The sequence below is a fragment of the Chrysochloris asiatica genome, unplaced genomic scaffold (assembly GCF_000296735.1).
Source record: "Chrysochloris asiatica unplaced genomic scaffold, ChrAsi1.0 scaffold00077, whole genome shotgun sequence".
NCBI lineage: Eukaryota > Metazoa > Chordata > Mammalia > Afrosoricida > Chrysochloridae > Chrysochloris > Chrysochloris asiatica.
The window spans coordinates 10878622-10897668 of NW_006408595.1; the positions used below are offsets into that span (position 1 = coordinate 10878622).

Below are 19047 nucleotides of genomic sequence, written 5' to 3' on the forward strand. Positions count from 1 at the left end.
ATAACAATTTGGATGCAATGCTGAGCAAGCTAACAATTTTGGTTTTCTTCAATTAAAATATTAATAGGTTCATCAAAGACCTGTAACAAGGATTTGAATTTCTTTCTCAGTGACTCAAACCAAGAAATTCTCTTTAAGATAACAATTTATGATGCTTTGCAAATCTAACATTACTAAAGTTTCACTTTTATCTGTGTTGTGTCTGAATGTATGCATCTTTCTCCTTTTATAACTACCACCAGCATAAGAAAACCCTGTGTGTTTCACAAATGTAGGGAAATTAGTTGGTATGGTTTCCAGGTTTGTTTCTACTCTTTCACTATAGGTTTTGGATGACAAGCTTGTATTTGTAAAAGTACATGCACCTTGGGAGGTGTTATGTACATATGCTGAGTTAATGCACATCAAACTGCCTCTGAAACCCAATGATCTGAAAAGTCAGTTCTCAGCCTTTGATGGTTTAAACTGGTTTACCAAAGTCCTCAAAGTGGATGAAACTCTCATCAAGCCCGAACAAGAGTTTTTCACTGCCCCGTTTGAGAAGGACCGGATGAGTGACTTTTACATTCTTGATAAAGATACCTTCTTCAATCCAGCCACGAGAAGCCGCATTGTAAGTCTAAACCCAAATTAGTTGCTTGTCTTGGGGTGATTTGGAAGCTGCTGTTGAATAATTAGTGGTTTTGTTTGGTTGGTTTATTTTTGTTTTTAAAAGCGGGGGATGGGGGGGAAGGATGCCTACTTTACTGTTACAATTGTAAACAACGAATGGTAGTAATTATACTATCTAAACCATATACTCTCTATGTTGGAATCTTTGTAGGTTTATTTCATCCTCTCTCGGGTCAAATATCAAGAAGACGTCAATGTTAACAAGTTTGGGATTAACAAACTTGTAAACTCTGGCATCTACAAAGCAGCTTTCCCTCTCCATGATGTAAGTCAAATGTCAAAAATGCAATACAATGCCAAGTGTATGCTTCGGTGTTGACAGTAATGAGCCACTACCATCTTTGACCTTACATTTCCTTCTTCCTAAAATAAAGATGACATACTACAAGATTATAAGCTCCTTCAGGGCCATTTGCCTCTGTAAAGATTTACCTCTTGGAAATTCTGTCTAGGGTTGCTATGAGTTGGGATCCATTCGATGGCAGTGTTTTTGGTTTCGTGCTCAGTTTAAAGGAGAATAAATGAATAGATGGATAGATGGATGATTAAATGAATGAATATTATCTCTCCCACACCTAATTATGAAGCAGTCGAGATTAGTATTTAAGAGTATAGACTCTGGAGTACCTGCTCCACCACTGTCTGGTGAGGTGACTGCGAAAATAGTTAGCCCATGTACTCTTCAGTGTTTTCATCAGTGAAACGCATACAATAATAGTGCTTAACTCATAGAGTAGTTATGAGAATATATAGTATAGTGGGTTACCCATTGAGCTGCTAACCACAAGGTCAGCAGTTCAAATCTGCCAGCCACTCCCTGGGATAAAGATGAGGCTTCTGTTCCTGTAAAGATTTATAGCCTTAGAAACCCTATCCAGGGCCACCATGAGTTGGAACTGACTCGATGGCACACAACTACCATGACCATCATAGAGTTAGAACCGTCCCTAGCATGTAATAAGTACTATTCAAACTAGGTTAAGTACAGGGCCAATGGAGTGCAGGCACTATTCAATAAGATGGATGGACACAGTAGCCATCACAGTGGGTTTCCCCATACCAGTCATCAGGCAACCTTTCCTTCCTATAAACAAAGTCGCCATTAGTCAGGGCTGAGTCCGCAGCAGCTAACAATGACAATGACAACATATTAGCTGCTTTCATAATTCATAATTTCATGACAGATGTTACAAGCAACTAAAAAGTATTTGTTCTTCATATGCAAAATGCATGTTTTGTTGTTGTTAAGTGCCATCGAACCATAGCAACCCTGTAGTTTCCAAGGAGTGGCTGGTGGGTTTAAACCACCAATCTTGCCATTCATACTGACCTTGTGGTTCACTGCTTTATCCTACAGCACGGCACCAGGACTCCAAGGTACATGTTAGATCTTTTTATTTATCATTTTAACGTAGACTTTTTCCTCTTAAAATACAATTTTCAAACTCTACCCTGGGATATCCCAGGGAATTATTAAAGACAACTGTCAGGGTTCTTGTCACAATGGGCAGACAGAGAATCCTGGACATTTTTAAGAGGTATATTCTGAGAATTTAACAGGGTCTTAAATTCAAGAGGACTTCTGCTCCCATGCAACGAAACTTCAAAACTGTGACCACCTCAGACCCGTAAGGATTCCATAAATGGAAGAACATTATACCCAAAGCAATTTGGAGAAATATGTCAGAAATAAATTAAAGGCTACATTGTATTATTTTGTCACATTCACCAAGACCAAAGTAGCAAAGGCTATGACCGATAATTGCTACTGTATACAGTACATGTGTTTGTGGAGGAAGATAACATTTAAATGTGCCATAGAAGATAATATAAAATTAGAAACTCCTTCAGGAAACAGCTTGGCAGAGAACCAGGAAGCTGGGTGAGGAAGCAGAGGCTGAATTTATGGCTATGAGACCTAGCATGCAGTCCGGCCTGATAGTCTATGTGTTCTAAATTTGTATCCCAGCAGAATTACTGATTACAACATAGCATGAACTGTGGGAATATTTGCATATCATTGTCATGAACAGTAATCTGAATTGCTATGGGTCTGCAGTATTTAGTTGATTCTGCCCATACCCAAGCCTTTTCCACTAAAGCTCCCTTATAATTTGAGTGGTCCCCTATCTATTCTAGGGAATGATCCTGTGTGGTATTTGGAGGGAGGCAAGTGGAGCTCAGGCCCATTCTAAGGTTGATTACTGTTACTGTTTGGTGTCATCGAAATCAATTTTAGACTCACGGAGACCCCATGTGTCAGAGTAGAACTGCCCCAGAGGGTTTTTCTAGGCTGTGATCTTCATGGGAATAGAGTAGCTAGTGAACCGCTGACCTATAGCTCAGTAAGTCAGCCATAGATCTCCTTCTTCTAAGACTTGGCAAAGTGGTAATCTGATGTTTGTATAGGAAGAAGGAAAAAGGAATCAATGGGGAACATGAGTAACTGGATTTAAGCAGAGGTGGGAGGTTATAATAGTTTGTTTCTGAATAAGCTATATGTATAACATGCTGAGCTTCTCTGTTTCTACGTACTATCACAAAATAATTGCTGAATTGGGGGACAAAGAAATCTGGGTTTAGAATTGACCCACCACTAACTGGTCAAGACCCTGGTTCCCCCAGGTTTCCAAAAAAGGACTAGACTTTCACATGTTCCTCCAGCATGATGATTTTGGCACTTAGGCAGCCCAGTGCTTTATAATTTAGGACTGGGCCACTTGTTGTAGGGGTTTAAGCATCCCTTGGGTACCCACCAAGTACCTGCAGTGCCCCCAGGTTGTGGTCCTCACCCACATTTACAGATTGCCTCAACAGGGGTGGTGGTACCCCTGGTTCACAATCACTAACTCAGCATGCTTTCATCCCTTCCACCCAATAAGGATCTCTTATTCACAAATGACTGTGAAATATTAGTATCAGCAAGTCCCAACGTAAACATAGATGTAATCAACAGATTTGTGACAATGTGATGATTTTGATGCTCACCTGGTTCTTTCTGCTTCTCAGTGCCAATTTGGCCACCAGTCAGAGGATCCAAGCTGCCCTAGTGAACGTTACCTTCTGTACAGGGAATGGGCTCATCCTCGAAGCATCTACAAAAAGCAGCCTTTAGACCTTATCAGGTGAGTTGTTACAGAGAGCACTCCAGTAGGAAGCAGGAGAAACATCCTCACATGATCATGCTTGTGAACAACTGAGGAGTCCAAGCCCTAGTGTCAGGCTACAGAGTCAGGTGCCCAAAGGTCAGAGTCCATACCTTTGGGCAGACAGTGCTGAGCTATAGGACACCTTCCTCCTGGCTTCAGACCTCTTAATTCTCAGAAATAATGGATCAGAATGTGACCCTAAGAGGCTGTCTCTAAGAACATGGTAGAACTTGAGCAAATACAGCCTCCAAGCCTTTCCAGGAAGCTTTGAAGGATCAAGAATAAAGAAAAAGAACCCATTTAGTACCAGCCTGCATGCTGGTAGTTTGTATTTTAAAATTAATATGCTAGCCTTGCTATTTTTACATGAATAATACAGCTTTATAAGAAAGCTATAACCTTTGATTATGCTCCCAATTTTAAGAGATTTGGTAAAATCTTTTAATAGTAGCATTAAAACAGTTATTGCTGAGTTAATGGGTAAAATAAACTTTCCATGACAAACAGAGTTCATGTCTTTGAACATGTATAGATTTCTACTTTAAACATTTTTAGCAAGTGTAACATCCTGGAATTATTTCATTCTCATGAAAAGGTTATACATTGACAGATTTTAGAACTATTATAACTAATTTGTTAAGATTATATGTAAGTATTTGTCATATTTCATTGTTTTAAGTAGAAACTCACCTTTGTAATGACAAGATACAGAGTAAATGTAGACTGTGGAGTAAATTATTTACAGATTCTGCATTTGTAAATTTGCCTACTCTTATAAGCCCCAAATCAGTAATTACTAGTCGCATCACTTTTGTGGTCATTTGTAAATGTGCACACGCGCAGAACAGTGTAAGATCTGAGTCACTTGAGATTGAGGTTGAGCAGGTGATGCTCTCTCCCTTCTGGTTTCAGCAGTCCTCCGGTAAACAGATGATCTTTATGCAGGCAATACCTGTGGTTTTCCTACTGTTGTGCTTTTTTGTTAGTGATTCCACGGTTTAATACGGCTCCAAGCATAATGCTGCTGCACAAACCAGTGTTCTTAAGTGTGATGTGCTTTACAAAACAAATATGTGTGGGGAAGCTTCATTCTGAGTCTTGGTGTGGCACTGTGGGTTAATACACTGGGCTGCAAAGTCGGTTTGAACCGCAAGATCTGTGGTTCAAGCTCAGAAGATGCTCCTCGAAACCCCATACAGGGTCACTATGAGTCAGAACTGACTCAGTGGCACTTAACAACAACAACAAGCATCTTTAAGGCATGAGTTAAGTGCTACTGACCATGTTGTTGTTGTTGTTGTTGAGTGCCGTCGAGTCAGTTCCGACCCATAGCGACCCTGTACAGGGTTTCCGAGGGTGTAAATCCTTACGGGAGTAGAAAGCCTCATCTTTCTCCCGCGGAGCGGCTGGTAGTTTCGAACCACTGACCTTAAGGCTCGCAGCCCGATTCGTAACCACTACGCTACCAGAGCTCCTTCATGACCATGAGTTGAGTGTTAATGAATCAATAACATATACGAAATAGGGTCTGTTTAAATACACACACATAAAACAAGCTTATATAGCAATCAATTGATGAAATTGTGTAGAGATGCACACAGGAGCCTAACCCTGCCATTTCCCTTGGTACAGTGGTTAAGTAGTCACAGCCACTTTATAGAACATGACTGCCGGGAACAAGGAGACTCAGCTGTATGTAAATGTTCACTCTCCTTCATCTATCTAATGAGGTATAATGACTAGCTCAGGGTTTGTCTTCTCAAAGAACTGATGTCAGCCACTCTCCAAGTGCCTACATTGTTTGAGCAAGGCTGGTATTATGTGCTAGGGAAAATGTGAGCCTCAAAACAAACAAAAATAAACAAAAATGGAGAAAACAAGAGAATGATGGGATGGGAAAAGAGAAGCCAAGAAGATTAACTTTGAGGATGTGAAAGGAGAATTGAGGCCCGAAGAGTGTAAAGGAGCCAGTAATTTGAGGATTTGAGAGAAGCTGTTCCAAGGATAGGGACAAGGACAGCTTTTACAATGGCCCTGAGGCACAAATATACTTGGCAAGTTTGAGGAAATACCTTAAGACCAGTACCAGTGAGAAGGAGAATGGTAAGACGTGAAGTTAGAGAGGTAGCAGGACCCTGGTAAGGAATTCATATTTTACCGTAATTGCAATGAAAAGCATCTTAGTTACCTAGTGCTGCCACACACACACACACAAAATACCACAAGTGGGTGACTTTAAATAACAGACATTTATTTTCTCACAGTTCTGAAATTGAACCTTCCAAATCAAAGACTTGGCCATGTGGGCCTCTCTCTTAGGTTCTGGTGTCTGCAGACAATCCTTGGCGTTCCTTTGCTTGTAGGTACAGCCTCGTGTGGCGTGTGTCTCTTCACTTTGTGTCTCTGTATCTGTTTTGCTCTTTTTATAAGACGCTACTCAGAATTGATTAGGCAGCATAGTAGTTACAAGTCAGGCTGCTAACCTGAAGGTCAACAGTTCGAAACTACTAGCCATTCAGAGGGAGAAAGATAAGGCTTTCTGCTCCCATGAGGATTTACAGCCTCGGAAACCCTATGCAGGGTCACTATGAGTCGGAACCGATTCCACGGCACATAACCACCACTCAGAATTCGTTAGGTTCGCTGTTAAGTGCTGTCAAGTCCCTTGTGACTCATAGTGACCCTGTATAGGTTTTTCGAGGAGCCACTGGTGAGTTTGAATTGCCAACCTTGCTGTTCAAACCAACTTTGTAGTTCAGTGCTTATCCAACATCACCACACCTATTCTGGTAATGGTTTCATTAACTTGACAAAAGAAAAACCCCGATTTCCAAACAGGTACATATCACAGATGCAGGGTTTTGGGCTTCTGCATTTCTTTGGAGGCACAATTCTCTCTATTCCAAGGAGCAATTATAATATTTTAAGTACATCAATAATTTTATCTCATTCATATTTGCAAAGATAATGTGGAAAATGGATTGTAGGTTGTACAGGAAGAAAGGAAACCAGGTGAAAGCTGTTTGATCCAGGTGAGAGATTGTGGGCACAAAAGACTTGGGATACCTTTTGGAAGTAAACTCAACAGGGCTTGGCTTGGACTGGAATTGGAGGGTGAGGAGAATCCAGTTATCCTCAAGTCTGGCTGGCGACAAGTACCTGTCTTACCACCCTCTGCAGGTCCCTATTTAGTAAAACCTCTTGGCCCGAATAGTGAGAACTTTTGAACACTTTATAGTTTTGTTTTATAAAACAAAGATGGGAAATTGTGAACAGAATAGTACAGTGAGCCTGCACAGCTCTGTGTTGTTCGGTTCCAAAAATGACCAACTCATAGTCAAACTTGCTTCATTTCAAATTCCACCCACTTCCCTGGATCATTTTGAAGCCGACCCCAAATGGCATATCTTCTCATTATAATGAATTTCGAAATGATAAGGTTTGGTTTACACATAATCAGAATACCTTTAAAGAAACACAATAAACCAGTAAGTCATTAATTCAAATAATCAGTGCTCAGATTTCCCTGATTGTCTCAGAAATGTTTATTTTGTAAATTTTTTTTGTTACAATCAGGATCTAAACAAGGTCCAGATGTTACAAATAATGTGCTTCTCAAATTTCTCCTAATAACTTTCCTTCACCTCTTTTTTGTTTCCCTTACAGTTGTTTAAGAGATGCCCCATTCTCTATTTTGTTGATTTCAGTCTTTCCTGTGTTGTTGAACACATTCTCTGTCCTGTGTATCCACTTTAAATAAGTAATTTCATCCCTATCTAGGGACTTGATCAGATTTAGATTTGATTTTGTGACAAGACTATATTTGGAGTCTCTGGGTTATGATCTAACCCCTACTTTCCATTTAATGTTACATAAATATACCCTCCCTTTGAAACATTGGGAGCCTGGTGACACTGTGTTTAAAACGTTCGACTGTGAACTGAAAGGTTGGTGGTTCGAACTTACAAGTCACTCTGCAGGAGAAAGCTGTGGCCGTCTGCTTCCTTAAAGATTTCAGCCTCGGAAACCCACCCTCTGGGGCAGTTCTCCTCTGACCTGCTGGGTCCCTCTGAGTCAGGATCCACTCTGTGACTGTGGGTTGAAGTGATTTAACCAAGCCCTATTTGCAACAAATTCTTCTTTAAAATCACCTTCACTTGCTGCAAGTGCAGCTTTTAAATCATTGAAAAGGCTCCAGCTAAATAAGAGTCATATATACACCTCGTCTAACTTAGTACGAATTCTTAAAGACATGGAATGGCTCTCGTTTATAACTCAAGGACTACCTGTACTGCCTATATTAGGTGGTTATGTTAAGTATTGTTGTTGTTGTTGTTGAGTGCTGTTGAGTTGGTTCCAACTAATAGCAAAACTCTGCAAAAGCCAGCACCTGTGTAAGGTGGCATCCTGTTAGGGATGGATGAATTTTCTGTACCCTATCACGAGTAGAACACTTGTGAGAGCTGGAAGAACAAGGCAGTCTCTTGGAGTTTTGGCTCTTAGAGACTTCACTGGATCTGACGTCTTCTCTCTTAAAATGATAGCAGTCATTGACGAACGAACATTGCTTAGATTCATTCTTTCATCTTCATTTATATCTTTAATCTTCATTTATCAGTTAGATTAATTTCATAAAGAGACACTTTCATTAACTCTTTAAGAATCCTGTAGAAAAATATTTAAAAGTAGAAAGTTTATACTTTTAAGTATCTGAGGTTAACACTCATGTTCAGTTTTTCATTGATGTCCTTTTATGGTAAACCAATAGCATAAGATGGCAGAATGATACATTTCCTTGATTCTTAATGATTCTTGGTAAAGAAAGTAATTGTCTACCATTTTAAGGATATTTTGCTCATTGTTTTCCTGTTTAGAACTGCAAACTGACTCTGGTCCTCCTGTTTCTTTCCTACATTGCCTTCCACTTGTGCCCCCTTGAGTACCCATCTTTTTATGCCTCAATCTGTGATTCCCTTGGCATACTAGCAGGGAACATTAGCTCTTTCCAAAAATCAAGCCAAGCAAAAAAAAAAAAAAAAGTCAACTTGAAAGAAACAGACATTACACGAGAAAAAAGAAAACTCTCCCCCACAAACCTCTCCTTATTATTCATAAGGTTACAGAAAAAAGTAACCGTGTCCATAAGACAAGGATAGGGTTATAGTTAAGAAAATGATCATTCTAAGAATGAAACAGAGCTTTTGAAAATTAAAAATTTAATAGCACAAATATATCTAATGGAAATATTGTAAAACAAAACTGAAGAAATTATGCAGAATATAGGGGAAAAGATAAAATGATAGAAAACGAAAGGAGGGAAGGATAAGAAAAATTATAAGAGCCATCCATACCCAAATAGCAAAGCCATAGTAACATGAAAATGAACATACTTTGTTTCTCATCTCCTGATGCCACCCTGCCCCCAGCCCTTCCTTCCCTGTTAATGTGGCCTAAGCCCATGGACCTACTGTGTTAACCCTACAACCTCTGGTCTAGCTAAAATTTGAAGCCTCCGAGGACACTAGGTTTTGAACAAATAATGTTGCTGTTAAGTGCTGTTGAGTTGGTTCCCCCTCATAGTAACCCTGTACAGGGTTTCCAAGGAGTGGTTGGTGAGTTTGAACCACCGACCTTGCAGTTAGAATAGACCGTGAGGTCCAGTGCTTATCCTAAAGTGCCACACAAATAATGTTGTTGTTAAGTGCTACCAGGTCAGTTCTGACTCAGCCACCCTGTATAGAGTTTCCAAGGAGTGGCTGGTGGGTTTGAACCACCATCCTTGTGGTTAGCAGTTCAGTGCTGACCCTACAGCACCATACCAGGACTCCACACAAATAATTGTTGTTGTTAAGTGCCGTAGAGTCGGTTTCAACTCAACAGCGACCGATATAGGGTTTCCAAGGAGCTGCTGGTGAGCTTGAACCATGCAAAAAAAGTAGAGAGGAAATCATAGAAATATTTCAAGCCAATTTCTCAGAAGTAAACAATGAGTTTCCAAATGGAAGCTGCCTACTGAAAGCTCAACATAATGGATAAAATTAGAGACATCAAGTCACTGCAACATAAAATCTCAGAACACTGCAGAGAAAGAAAACATCCTGTGAGCCTCTAGAGAGCAAAATCAGACTTCAGATGAAGGATCAAGACTTAGAATGGTGGTGAACTTCTCAGCAACACTGCAAGCTAAAAGAAAAGAGGAATAACTGACGTTCTGAGGAAAAAGTGATTTTTCAGCTTAGAATTCTGTACATGGCCAAACTGTTAATTAGTGTGAGAATGGAATTTTCACAATTTAAATGTGCAAGGTAATGGAGGAGGTGCTCTGCCAAGAAAGAGGAAGACATGAGATTTAAGAAACAACACAAGACGGGCAAGGTGATCGCAGAGCCATGGCTCTGTAGCAGGGCTAGAGAGTTGTTGATTCAGATTGGAAGAGCTCTGAAGGAATTTGATGAAGGAGACCATCTTGATCGAACATCTCATGTGTTTAAACATGTGGAGAGAATTACACAGCTGTGGGAGTCTGTGTTCAATAAGTGATAAGCATCCAGAAGCCCAAGCAGTGAACAAACAAAACAATTACCAACTACAATGGAAAGCAAAACATTGGCCAGTAAATTATAGCCGATGACTTGATTCAGCTGTGAATAGTGTTTACAGTATCTACATAATGTAGAGCAGGCATATTGATCTCACCAAAATTCTAAGGTTATTATGTTGTAAGGATAGAGGAATGGAGGTAGGGATGTGTAGGAAGCCGGGCATTGAAAGACAGCTTAATCCTCGTCTTACAGAGTAGGAAGTCAATAAATGATGCATACAACTGAAAATTCACTAAGCAACATCGCAAGCATCTTATTTAGAGAGATGCAGGTGATTAATCAAAGAATCAACTAAAACAGTTAAAAATAGTGCCTCTGGGATTGAGGAGGTGGTGGGGGACTGCTCCCTTTTATAATCAGCCTTCTGGGACTATTGAGTATTTGACTCTTTAATAAATGTATATATAAAACCTTGATTTAAAAAAAAAAAATTCAAAGCTGAATTTTTAAGAAGTGATGTTAGGAGTTGAAATGCTTTTGGCAGCTGAAGGCACTGACTATAGAATATTGCATTTGAAAGGATCTTCATTATTCCCAGCCTTTCAGCAAGAACTCGGAGATGGCTTTCTGTGTAAGCTTTAAAAGATCTGACCTGTTGCCTACCCTACTTACTGCCTAGGTAGACTTAGGAAGTAATGAGCTCCCCATCACTGTAAATACTCAAGGACAGACTGTCTGACCTGCTCCCTAAATGTGACAGGATATTTTCACTATCCTGGAATTTGGTCCAGGAGATATCTTAAGATAATTCCAAATTTTAAATGTGGCATTTCAAGGATGGATAGACAGTTGGTAAAATTGCATTACAGAAAGTCTAACAGTAAAGAGGCCAAGACATCTCAAACCCACTGCCCAGGCTTTCTATCACCAGACACTGTCCTGAGCCTCCTAATTGCCTGCCATCCCTACCCAGATAGCAAAGCCACGGTAACATTAAAATGAACATACTTTGTTTCCCATCTCCTGATGTCACCCTGTCCCATCCCTTCCTGTCCCAGCCCTTCCTTCCCCATTAATATGGCCTAAGCCAATGCACCTACTGGGCTGGCATTACCCTGCAAGCTCTGGTCTAGGGTGTTCTCAGAGTTAAGTTTCCACTGGGAGAAGTCCAATGATCTCTGATGATACAGTATATAAGCTCACAGCTGCTAACCAAAAGGTCAGTGGTTCAAGACCACCAGCTACCTCATGGGAGAAAGATATGGCAGTCTGTTTCCATACATATTACCCCGATGGGGCAGTTCTACTCTGTCCTGTAGTTTTACTATGTTGTTAATGTTGTTGTTGTTGTTATGTGTTGTGGAGTCAGTTCCGACTCATAGCGACCCTGTACAGGGTTTCCGAAGCTGTAAATCTTTACGGGAGCAGAAAGCCTCATGTTTCTCCTGTGGAACAGCTGGTAGTTTCAAACTGCTGACCCTGAGGTTCGCAGCCTGATTCGTAACCACTACACAATGAGAGCTCCTACTAGAGCCTCGCTATAGTCAGAATCAACTTGATGGCAGTGGGTTTGGTGGTTTGGATTTAAACTAAGTCTGTGCTAGGCAGTTCCTGAAGTCTTATGTAAACTCTCAAACAAGAACTAAAGAGCCAGTTTCCATTAAGTAGATTTTAACTCGTGGTTACCACATTTATCAGAGTAGAGCTACGTCCGTAGGACTTTCAATGACTAAGACTTTCAGAAGTAGATCACCAGGCTTTTCTTGGTACCACCCATTGGATCTGAACTGTCACACTTTTGCTTAGTAACTCTCCTCTGTGCCACCCAGAGATTCCATGTAGACCTCAGAACTCAATCTCACAGTGGTTCTATAGACTTAAGATTCACCCAAATTAGTCAATCTACCACAAGGTCGGTTTGAACTGCAAGGTCAGTTGTTCAAACTCACCAGCCACTGCTCAGAAACCCTATACAGGGTCGCTCTGAGTTGGAATTGACTCAACAGCATTTAATAGCAACAGCAGTCAGCTAAACGAGTTCATCATTGTTTACTCCCCTTCCTTTCTGCTTAATTATATTTGCTTTCCCTTTCAGGAACCTTTCCAACACTGTTTATTGACCCATCTCCCCTCTCTTAGTCGTATCTTTTTTACTCCAATGTACCCTTCAATTATGTTTTTGAACTTAGAAATAGTACAAGCACAAGGCATAAGGAATATAGGGAGGCAGATTCTTCAGTCTTAGCCATCCTGCTTTTTCTCGTTATTAGTGTTTCTAAATAATTTGGTCAGAGAAATGTTCCACTACTAATAGTCACTTTCTTGTCATTATTTGTGATTCACTTGATATCTTTCCTCCAAGGAAGTTCCCTAGATAAAAAAAAAGCAATTAGGAGCAGTGGTCTGTATGTTCATTCGTTTCATGTATGTAAATAATAATCATATTAAGAGTTTGTAAGATAGTGTTAGTCTTTACAGATAATGATGGGGAAACTATTAGCCCTGTGTTCAGCATTTTTCTCTCCCTTGCTCTGTTCTAATTTACTTTGCTCCACCAGACTAACCAGCAATCAGTATGTGCATGATATGTAATCTGCTTTGTGTTTCAATAGAATTCATAGTCCGCTAGGAGAATGAATATGTTTTAAGTGTGAATTGAGTCGGAGTTTTAAGCTTAAAGCCCCTCTATTTAAACTCAGAAATAAATAAGCTACAAAGTGATTATTTGTGTCTTCTAAAAATAATTTCTGTCTTTCTTCAGGAAATATTATGGAGAGAAGATTGGAATCTATTTTGCTTGGCTGGGTTATTACACTCAGATGCTCCTCCTGGCAGCCATCGTCGGAGTAGCTTGCTTTCTCTTTGGATATTTTAATCAAGATAACTGTACATGGAGGTAACCTCTGCTTAATCCGTGATGCCATGCTGAAAAGTTGATTAGACCTAAAATTATTTTCCAGGTTCTCAGACTGTGTTAGGAAAACAAGACTCACCGCAGAACACTTATTGCTTCAGATGATTTATCTCTTTTGTTCTGAGCATAATAACTAAGTGAAATAGGGAAGAAAAAAAAAATTTTTTTTTGTCTTAGATAATCCAGCCCTGCCTCTGACAGGAATATTACCCTTCGGAAGCATTCCAACATTTTAAGGCAATACTTTTCTTTGTTTGAAAAAGAAAGGAAGGAGGTCTAGAAGGAGGAGTGTCCTTGAACTCCTGCCCCAGGAGAATGCTACAGTCAGCCCCACAGATAGGAGCCAAGGCCAACTCCCACTTCACCAGGTTTTCAGTTGCAAAACTGGTAAAACTGGTGTCGCTTTTTGTCTGCTTTTAGAAATAATTTTTTTCATGTATATGAAGAACTTGTGTTATTAAAACACTCAAATGGATACTTGTTAAACGTTTTGGGTTTTTTGTTATTTTTTTTTCTTTTTCCTTTTTGTTTTAAAAATTAGCCCTTGTCATGTTATGGGAAAAAATAAATGAGAAAGAAATTAGTGCTGGAAGTTGGAATTCAAACACCAGCTGCGCTATCTGAAGGGCAGTGCACAGATGCCAGAGCACTCGGGATGTCCCCATCGCTGGTCTGAATTGAGGAGCACTGCTGATGCAGTGGTTAAAGAGCTCAGCTGCTAACTGAAAGGTCAGAGGTTCAAATCCACCAGCAACTCCACAGGAGAAAGAGGAGTCTGTTTCCAATAAGATGACAGTATAGGAAACCCTCTAGGGCAGATCTACTTTGTCCTATAAAGTCCCTATGAGTCGGAATCAACTCAATGACAATTGGTGATTTTTTTGTTTCAGTCTGAATTGTGTTGTTCTTCCTCTGCTTTTGGTGGGTTGTCTCCAGCCAAGATGCAACACTAAACTAGGCCTCTTTCCAGGTGTGGTAGGCAGATCAAAAATCCTGACACCAGTGATGAAGCTGATAACCAAATTTTTTCAAGCTCTGAGCATATTACCTGCCTCCCAAGGCAAAACACTTACGCTACAGCCTTGATGTACTGGCGTGATTATCCGTTCTATATAACACAAGACTCGGAGCTTTTTGGTGTCATGCTATAAGTTAAGCACTCAACCATAAGGCCGGTTTGAACCACAAGGTCAGCAGTTTAAACTCACCAGCTGCTCTTTGGATACCCGATACAGAATCATTATGAGTCCGAACTGACTCTACAGCACTTAACAACCATGGCTTCTTAGCTAGAAACCTGAAGATGGTCTTTGAACTATTCTTTTCCTCATCACTATAAAAAGTGTTTAGGCCCAAAAGCTAGATGTTAATATATTGTGCCTTATTTGTCTTTGGCTTCTCCATTGTTTGTGTATTATTCCAGCGAAAAAGTGCATTGCAAAACTATACTTCTTCAAACAAACAAAAAACACTTTCAAAGTGCAAAAGTTGCATTTTTATGATGTTCCTGAGTTGTTGCTGTTTCATTAGAATTCCTTTGATAAAATCATAATGGAAGCCACATCACATATTTCCTATAATTTCATAAAGTTTAATTTATAGAAAACTGGGACACGGTTTTGGAGACACGTTCTTTGTGCTCAAAACTCTGCGCTGTTACGTAAAAGAATTTTGTTTCCATTTTAAATGTTTGTTTTATATAATTTCAGTTGATTTTTTTTTTAGCTATCGAGTACATGCATGAGGATAAAATATATACTTAAGGTGAAAGGAATAATGATCCACCACCCAACATATGAAAAAGAACACGCTTACTGTTAAACAGCAAGGAGCTCTGGTAGCGTAGTGGTTACGAATCAGGCTGCATTGAACTGCAAGGTCAGCAGTTTGAAACTACCAGCTGTTCCGGGGGAGAAAGATGAGGCTTTCCTTCTCCCGTAAAGATTTACAGCCTCAGAAACCCTATACAGGGTCGCTATTAGTCAGAACTGACTCCACAGCACACAACAACCATAACAACAACTGTTAAACAGTAGGTTAGGTTTTACTTCACTCAGATGAACCTCAGAAGGAAGGTCTGTTGATCTGTTTCTGAAAAATTAGCCACAGGCAACCCTGTGGAGCACAGTTGTACTCTTACCTACATAGGGTCACCGTGTTTCAGAATCTAATCAAGGGCAGCTGGTTTCGTCTGTTTTCTCAGTGTATATCGCCTTCCTTAATTTTTCCTTGTAAGGTTTGTGTGTGTGTGTCATTCTCCTTTTAGTCCTTACTTAAACCACCTGCAATGTTACGTAATTCTTGTTGATTATGCTCAGCAGATATCTTGGGGAAACAGCTCTCTGTAAAGAATGAACTCTGAGGCTGGTCAAATAATGACAAACACGGAGAATGGAGCTTCTCCAGGGAGCTGCCAGACAGGTCAAGTAGTGATAATTCTCTGGAGATGGGACTTTTTCAATAGCTCCAACCTCCTTTTATCCCCTCCAGTGGCTGCTTGTTGTTAAGTAGTGTTGATTTGGTTCTGACTCATAACAACCCTGCATAGAGTTTCTGAGAAGCAGCTGGTGGGTTTGAACCCTTGACCTTGTAGTTCAAACAGACCTTGTGGTCCAGTGCTTTATTTTACAGCATATATCAGGACGCTAACAGCCACTTAGGCTGCTGTTTTCCATAGCTACCTTGGTTGTAAGATTGTTGGTTTGTAAGACTACAGTGAGTGTGGGGTGATGGGAATAGAAATAGGGCTTGTTGAAATGCCACAAAGCTGGATACTCATATAAAGACAGTGTTTTTCTCTAATAAATGCTCCTCCGATCACTGCAAGTCTTGGTCCATTTCCAGAACTCTGAAAAGGCTGTTTTTTTAAATAGTTTTTGCCATTGTTCTCCTTGCTTTTATGGAATAGTGTGTTTTCAGAGACCCTTATTTGACCATTCTGGAAGTGCTTCCTGTGCCCATTTGATTTCACAGAGTTATTTTGGAATCCTGGTGTGTTGCTGTAGGTTAAGGTGCTGGACTGCAAGGTCTGTTTAAACCTCAAGGTTGGCAGTTCAAGCTCACCATCCACTCCTTGGAAACCATATACAGGGTCGCTGTGAGTTGGACCGACTCCACAGCATTTAACAACAACAACATTTACACGGACACCCAACTGGGCAGCCAAGCCCATTGATGTAGGGGCCTATATGAATGACTTCTCTTAAAATAGTTTTTTATATGTTTTGATTATTGGCACAATTTCATGGTTTTCCCATATGGATATCCCATTGTACCAGCCCCGTCTATTACTGTGCCAGCTCTGTCTTGTAGAGGTCAGCTTCTGAACTCCTTACTGTGTTCTCTCAGTCAATTTTCTTAACCTATGCCAATAAGCCTTGATCTTCAGAAGAATCTTCTCTGTTCTTAGCCTTCTGCTCTTCCATTGAATTTATAGCACAAATGGGAGGAGAACTGGCATCTTTAAGCATTGATTCTTTTGAATCATGAATGTAATATATGCATCTATTTATGTGGGTCTTCTTAAAGTCTTTCAAGGTGGTTTTATCATTCTTTCCATATAAATTGTGTACCTTTTCAGTGAGATTTATTCCTTATTGCTGTCAGGTACTGTCAAGGCTGTTCCTTCTCATAGCAACCCCACATGACAAAGTAGAACTCCTCCATCGGGAGCTCTGGTAGCATAGTGGTTACGAATCGCGCTGTGAACTGCAAAGTTAGCAGTTCGAAACTACCAGCTGCTCCGTGGGATAAAGATGAGGCTTTCTGCTCCCGTGAAGATTTACAGCCTCAGAAACCCTGTTCAGGGTCGCTATGAGTCGGAACCAACTCGACGGCACTTAACAACAACAATCTTGTATGAAAGCAGATCACCATGTCTTTCTTCTGCAGAGCAGCTGGGTAGGTTTGGTTAGCAATTAAGTGCTCAACTGTTGAACCACCAGGGCTCTTTAGGTTTGTTCCTAGGCTCATGTATTTTTTAAGGTATTATAAATAGTATCTTTTAAAAATAATTATTCTCTAATTATAGGGACACGATTCCACAGTTCCTTTTTGGATATTGGTTTTGCACCTAAGCAAGCTTACTAAACTCACAAATTCTAAACAATTCTCTGTATATTTTGTTGAGTTTTCTATGCAAACAATTGTGTCACCTGTTAGTAATAACAGTTTTCTTCTTTGCCAATATTCATATTTTGTTTTCCTTGACTTACTGTGCAGGCAACCACCTCCAGCTGAAAGGAAGTGGCAATAGAACACTTTTTCTTGTTCATGATCTAAAGTAATTACTTTTAGCACTTTGCCTTAAAGTATAATGTCTTCTAGAGAGTCTATGTAGCAAGACTTTCTCAGGTTAATGAAGTTCCCTGTTATTCCTGGCTTTCTAAGAGGTTTCGTTTTGCTTGTTATCATAAATGTGTATTGAACTTTATTATATCCAAAGTCTACTTATTTCAATTAAATGTTTTGTTTTTTGTCTTTAGCAAAGAAGTATGTAATCCTGATATAGGCGGCAAGATCATAATGTGTCCTCAGTGTGATAGGCTTTGTCCATTTTGGAAACTCAACATTACTTGTGAATCCTCAAAGGTAATTTTATTTTGTTATTCCAAATATTTCCTTATGATGAAAGAAATTGAGTTAAATAAAATAGTTTTATTACAATATAGAAATTATATTGTACTGAGAAATTCAGAATAATATTTTTCAACTAAGCCCAATTAAAATATTATGAGAAGGTATGGAATGCATGGGGTTTTCCTTGTTTACAAATAATAAACTTTGTCTAAAGTCTCCTGGGGTGGTGGGGAGTCAATGTGCAACTCTTTGAGCATTTCAAATAATCATTGCAGAAACTTCTAACCTGGCTTACTTCTTAAATGCTTTTTAAAGGTTTACCATTGTAAGTATTTTTCTTAATTCGAGTGAGTAGGAACCTGAAAGTTATACTTGAATTAGCCTCCTTTCAAGTGTATTATGAATTGAGTGAAGGTTTACAGATATCATTAATTTTACATTCAACAAATTACATTACACTTTCATCTCAATGATTGCTACCCCCTCCGTGGAATAGCAGTTATCTACCTTCTTCCCTCCTTCCCATCCCTTCTCGATGTTATCCTTAGGTAAATATTGTCCTTTTGATCTTGAATGGTTGACCATTCATGGTGAACATTCTTTGCTAGTGTTGGTGCCTATCTACTGCTTGATGGAAATTTGGGCCACTAGGGTGAGTTCCATTCCAGACTGGAAAGGTGGCCAATGGCCATAGTCTTGGGTTCCTCCAGTCTCTTTCTGACCATTAAGCCCAGTCTTTTTATATAAATTTGAGTTTTGTTTTACATTTTCTCCCACTCTATCCAGGACCTTCTAATGTGATCCCTTTCAGAGCATTTGGTAGTAGTAGCTGGGCACCATCTAGTTCTTCTGGTCTCACAGTCATAGTGACTAATGTTCACATGTCCATTGGACTCCAAGCATCTTCAGTTTGCATCATTCTTTCTTCCACACGTAGAGAGACCAATAATTGTACCTAGATGTCCACTCATAAGCTTTTAAGATCCCAGTAACTGCTGACCAAAGTAAGATGCAGAACATTATCTTTATTATGCCAATTGACCATAATGTCCCCTGAGACTATGGTCCAGAACCCCCAGACCCAGAAACTAATTACCTTAAGATATTTGGTACTACCTAAGAAGTTTACAACATTTTGTCCCCTGTGCACTCTACTATGGAGTTCTGTGTGGTGCTGTAGGGTAAGCACTGG

At 39.8% G+C, this 19047-nt stretch overlaps 1 protein-coding gene across 1 annotated transcript in view; it reads left to right on the forward strand.

Annotated features, from left to right (window-relative positions):
* ANO6 (anoctamin 6) overlaps window positions 1-19047 on the forward strand; it is a 283578-nt gene that overhangs the window by 191438 nt on the left and 73093 nt on the right. The window contains exons 5-9 of the mRNA XM_006865322.1: window positions 326-613; window positions 824-937; window positions 3682-3797; window positions 13125-13259; window positions 17762-17867. Of these exons, the coding sequence (XP_006865384.1) occupies window positions 326-613; window positions 824-937; window positions 3682-3797; window positions 13125-13259; window positions 17762-17867 (759 nt within the window). The remainder of the gene's footprint in view (window positions 1-325; window positions 614-823; window positions 938-3681; window positions 3798-13124; window positions 13260-17761; window positions 17868-19047) is intronic.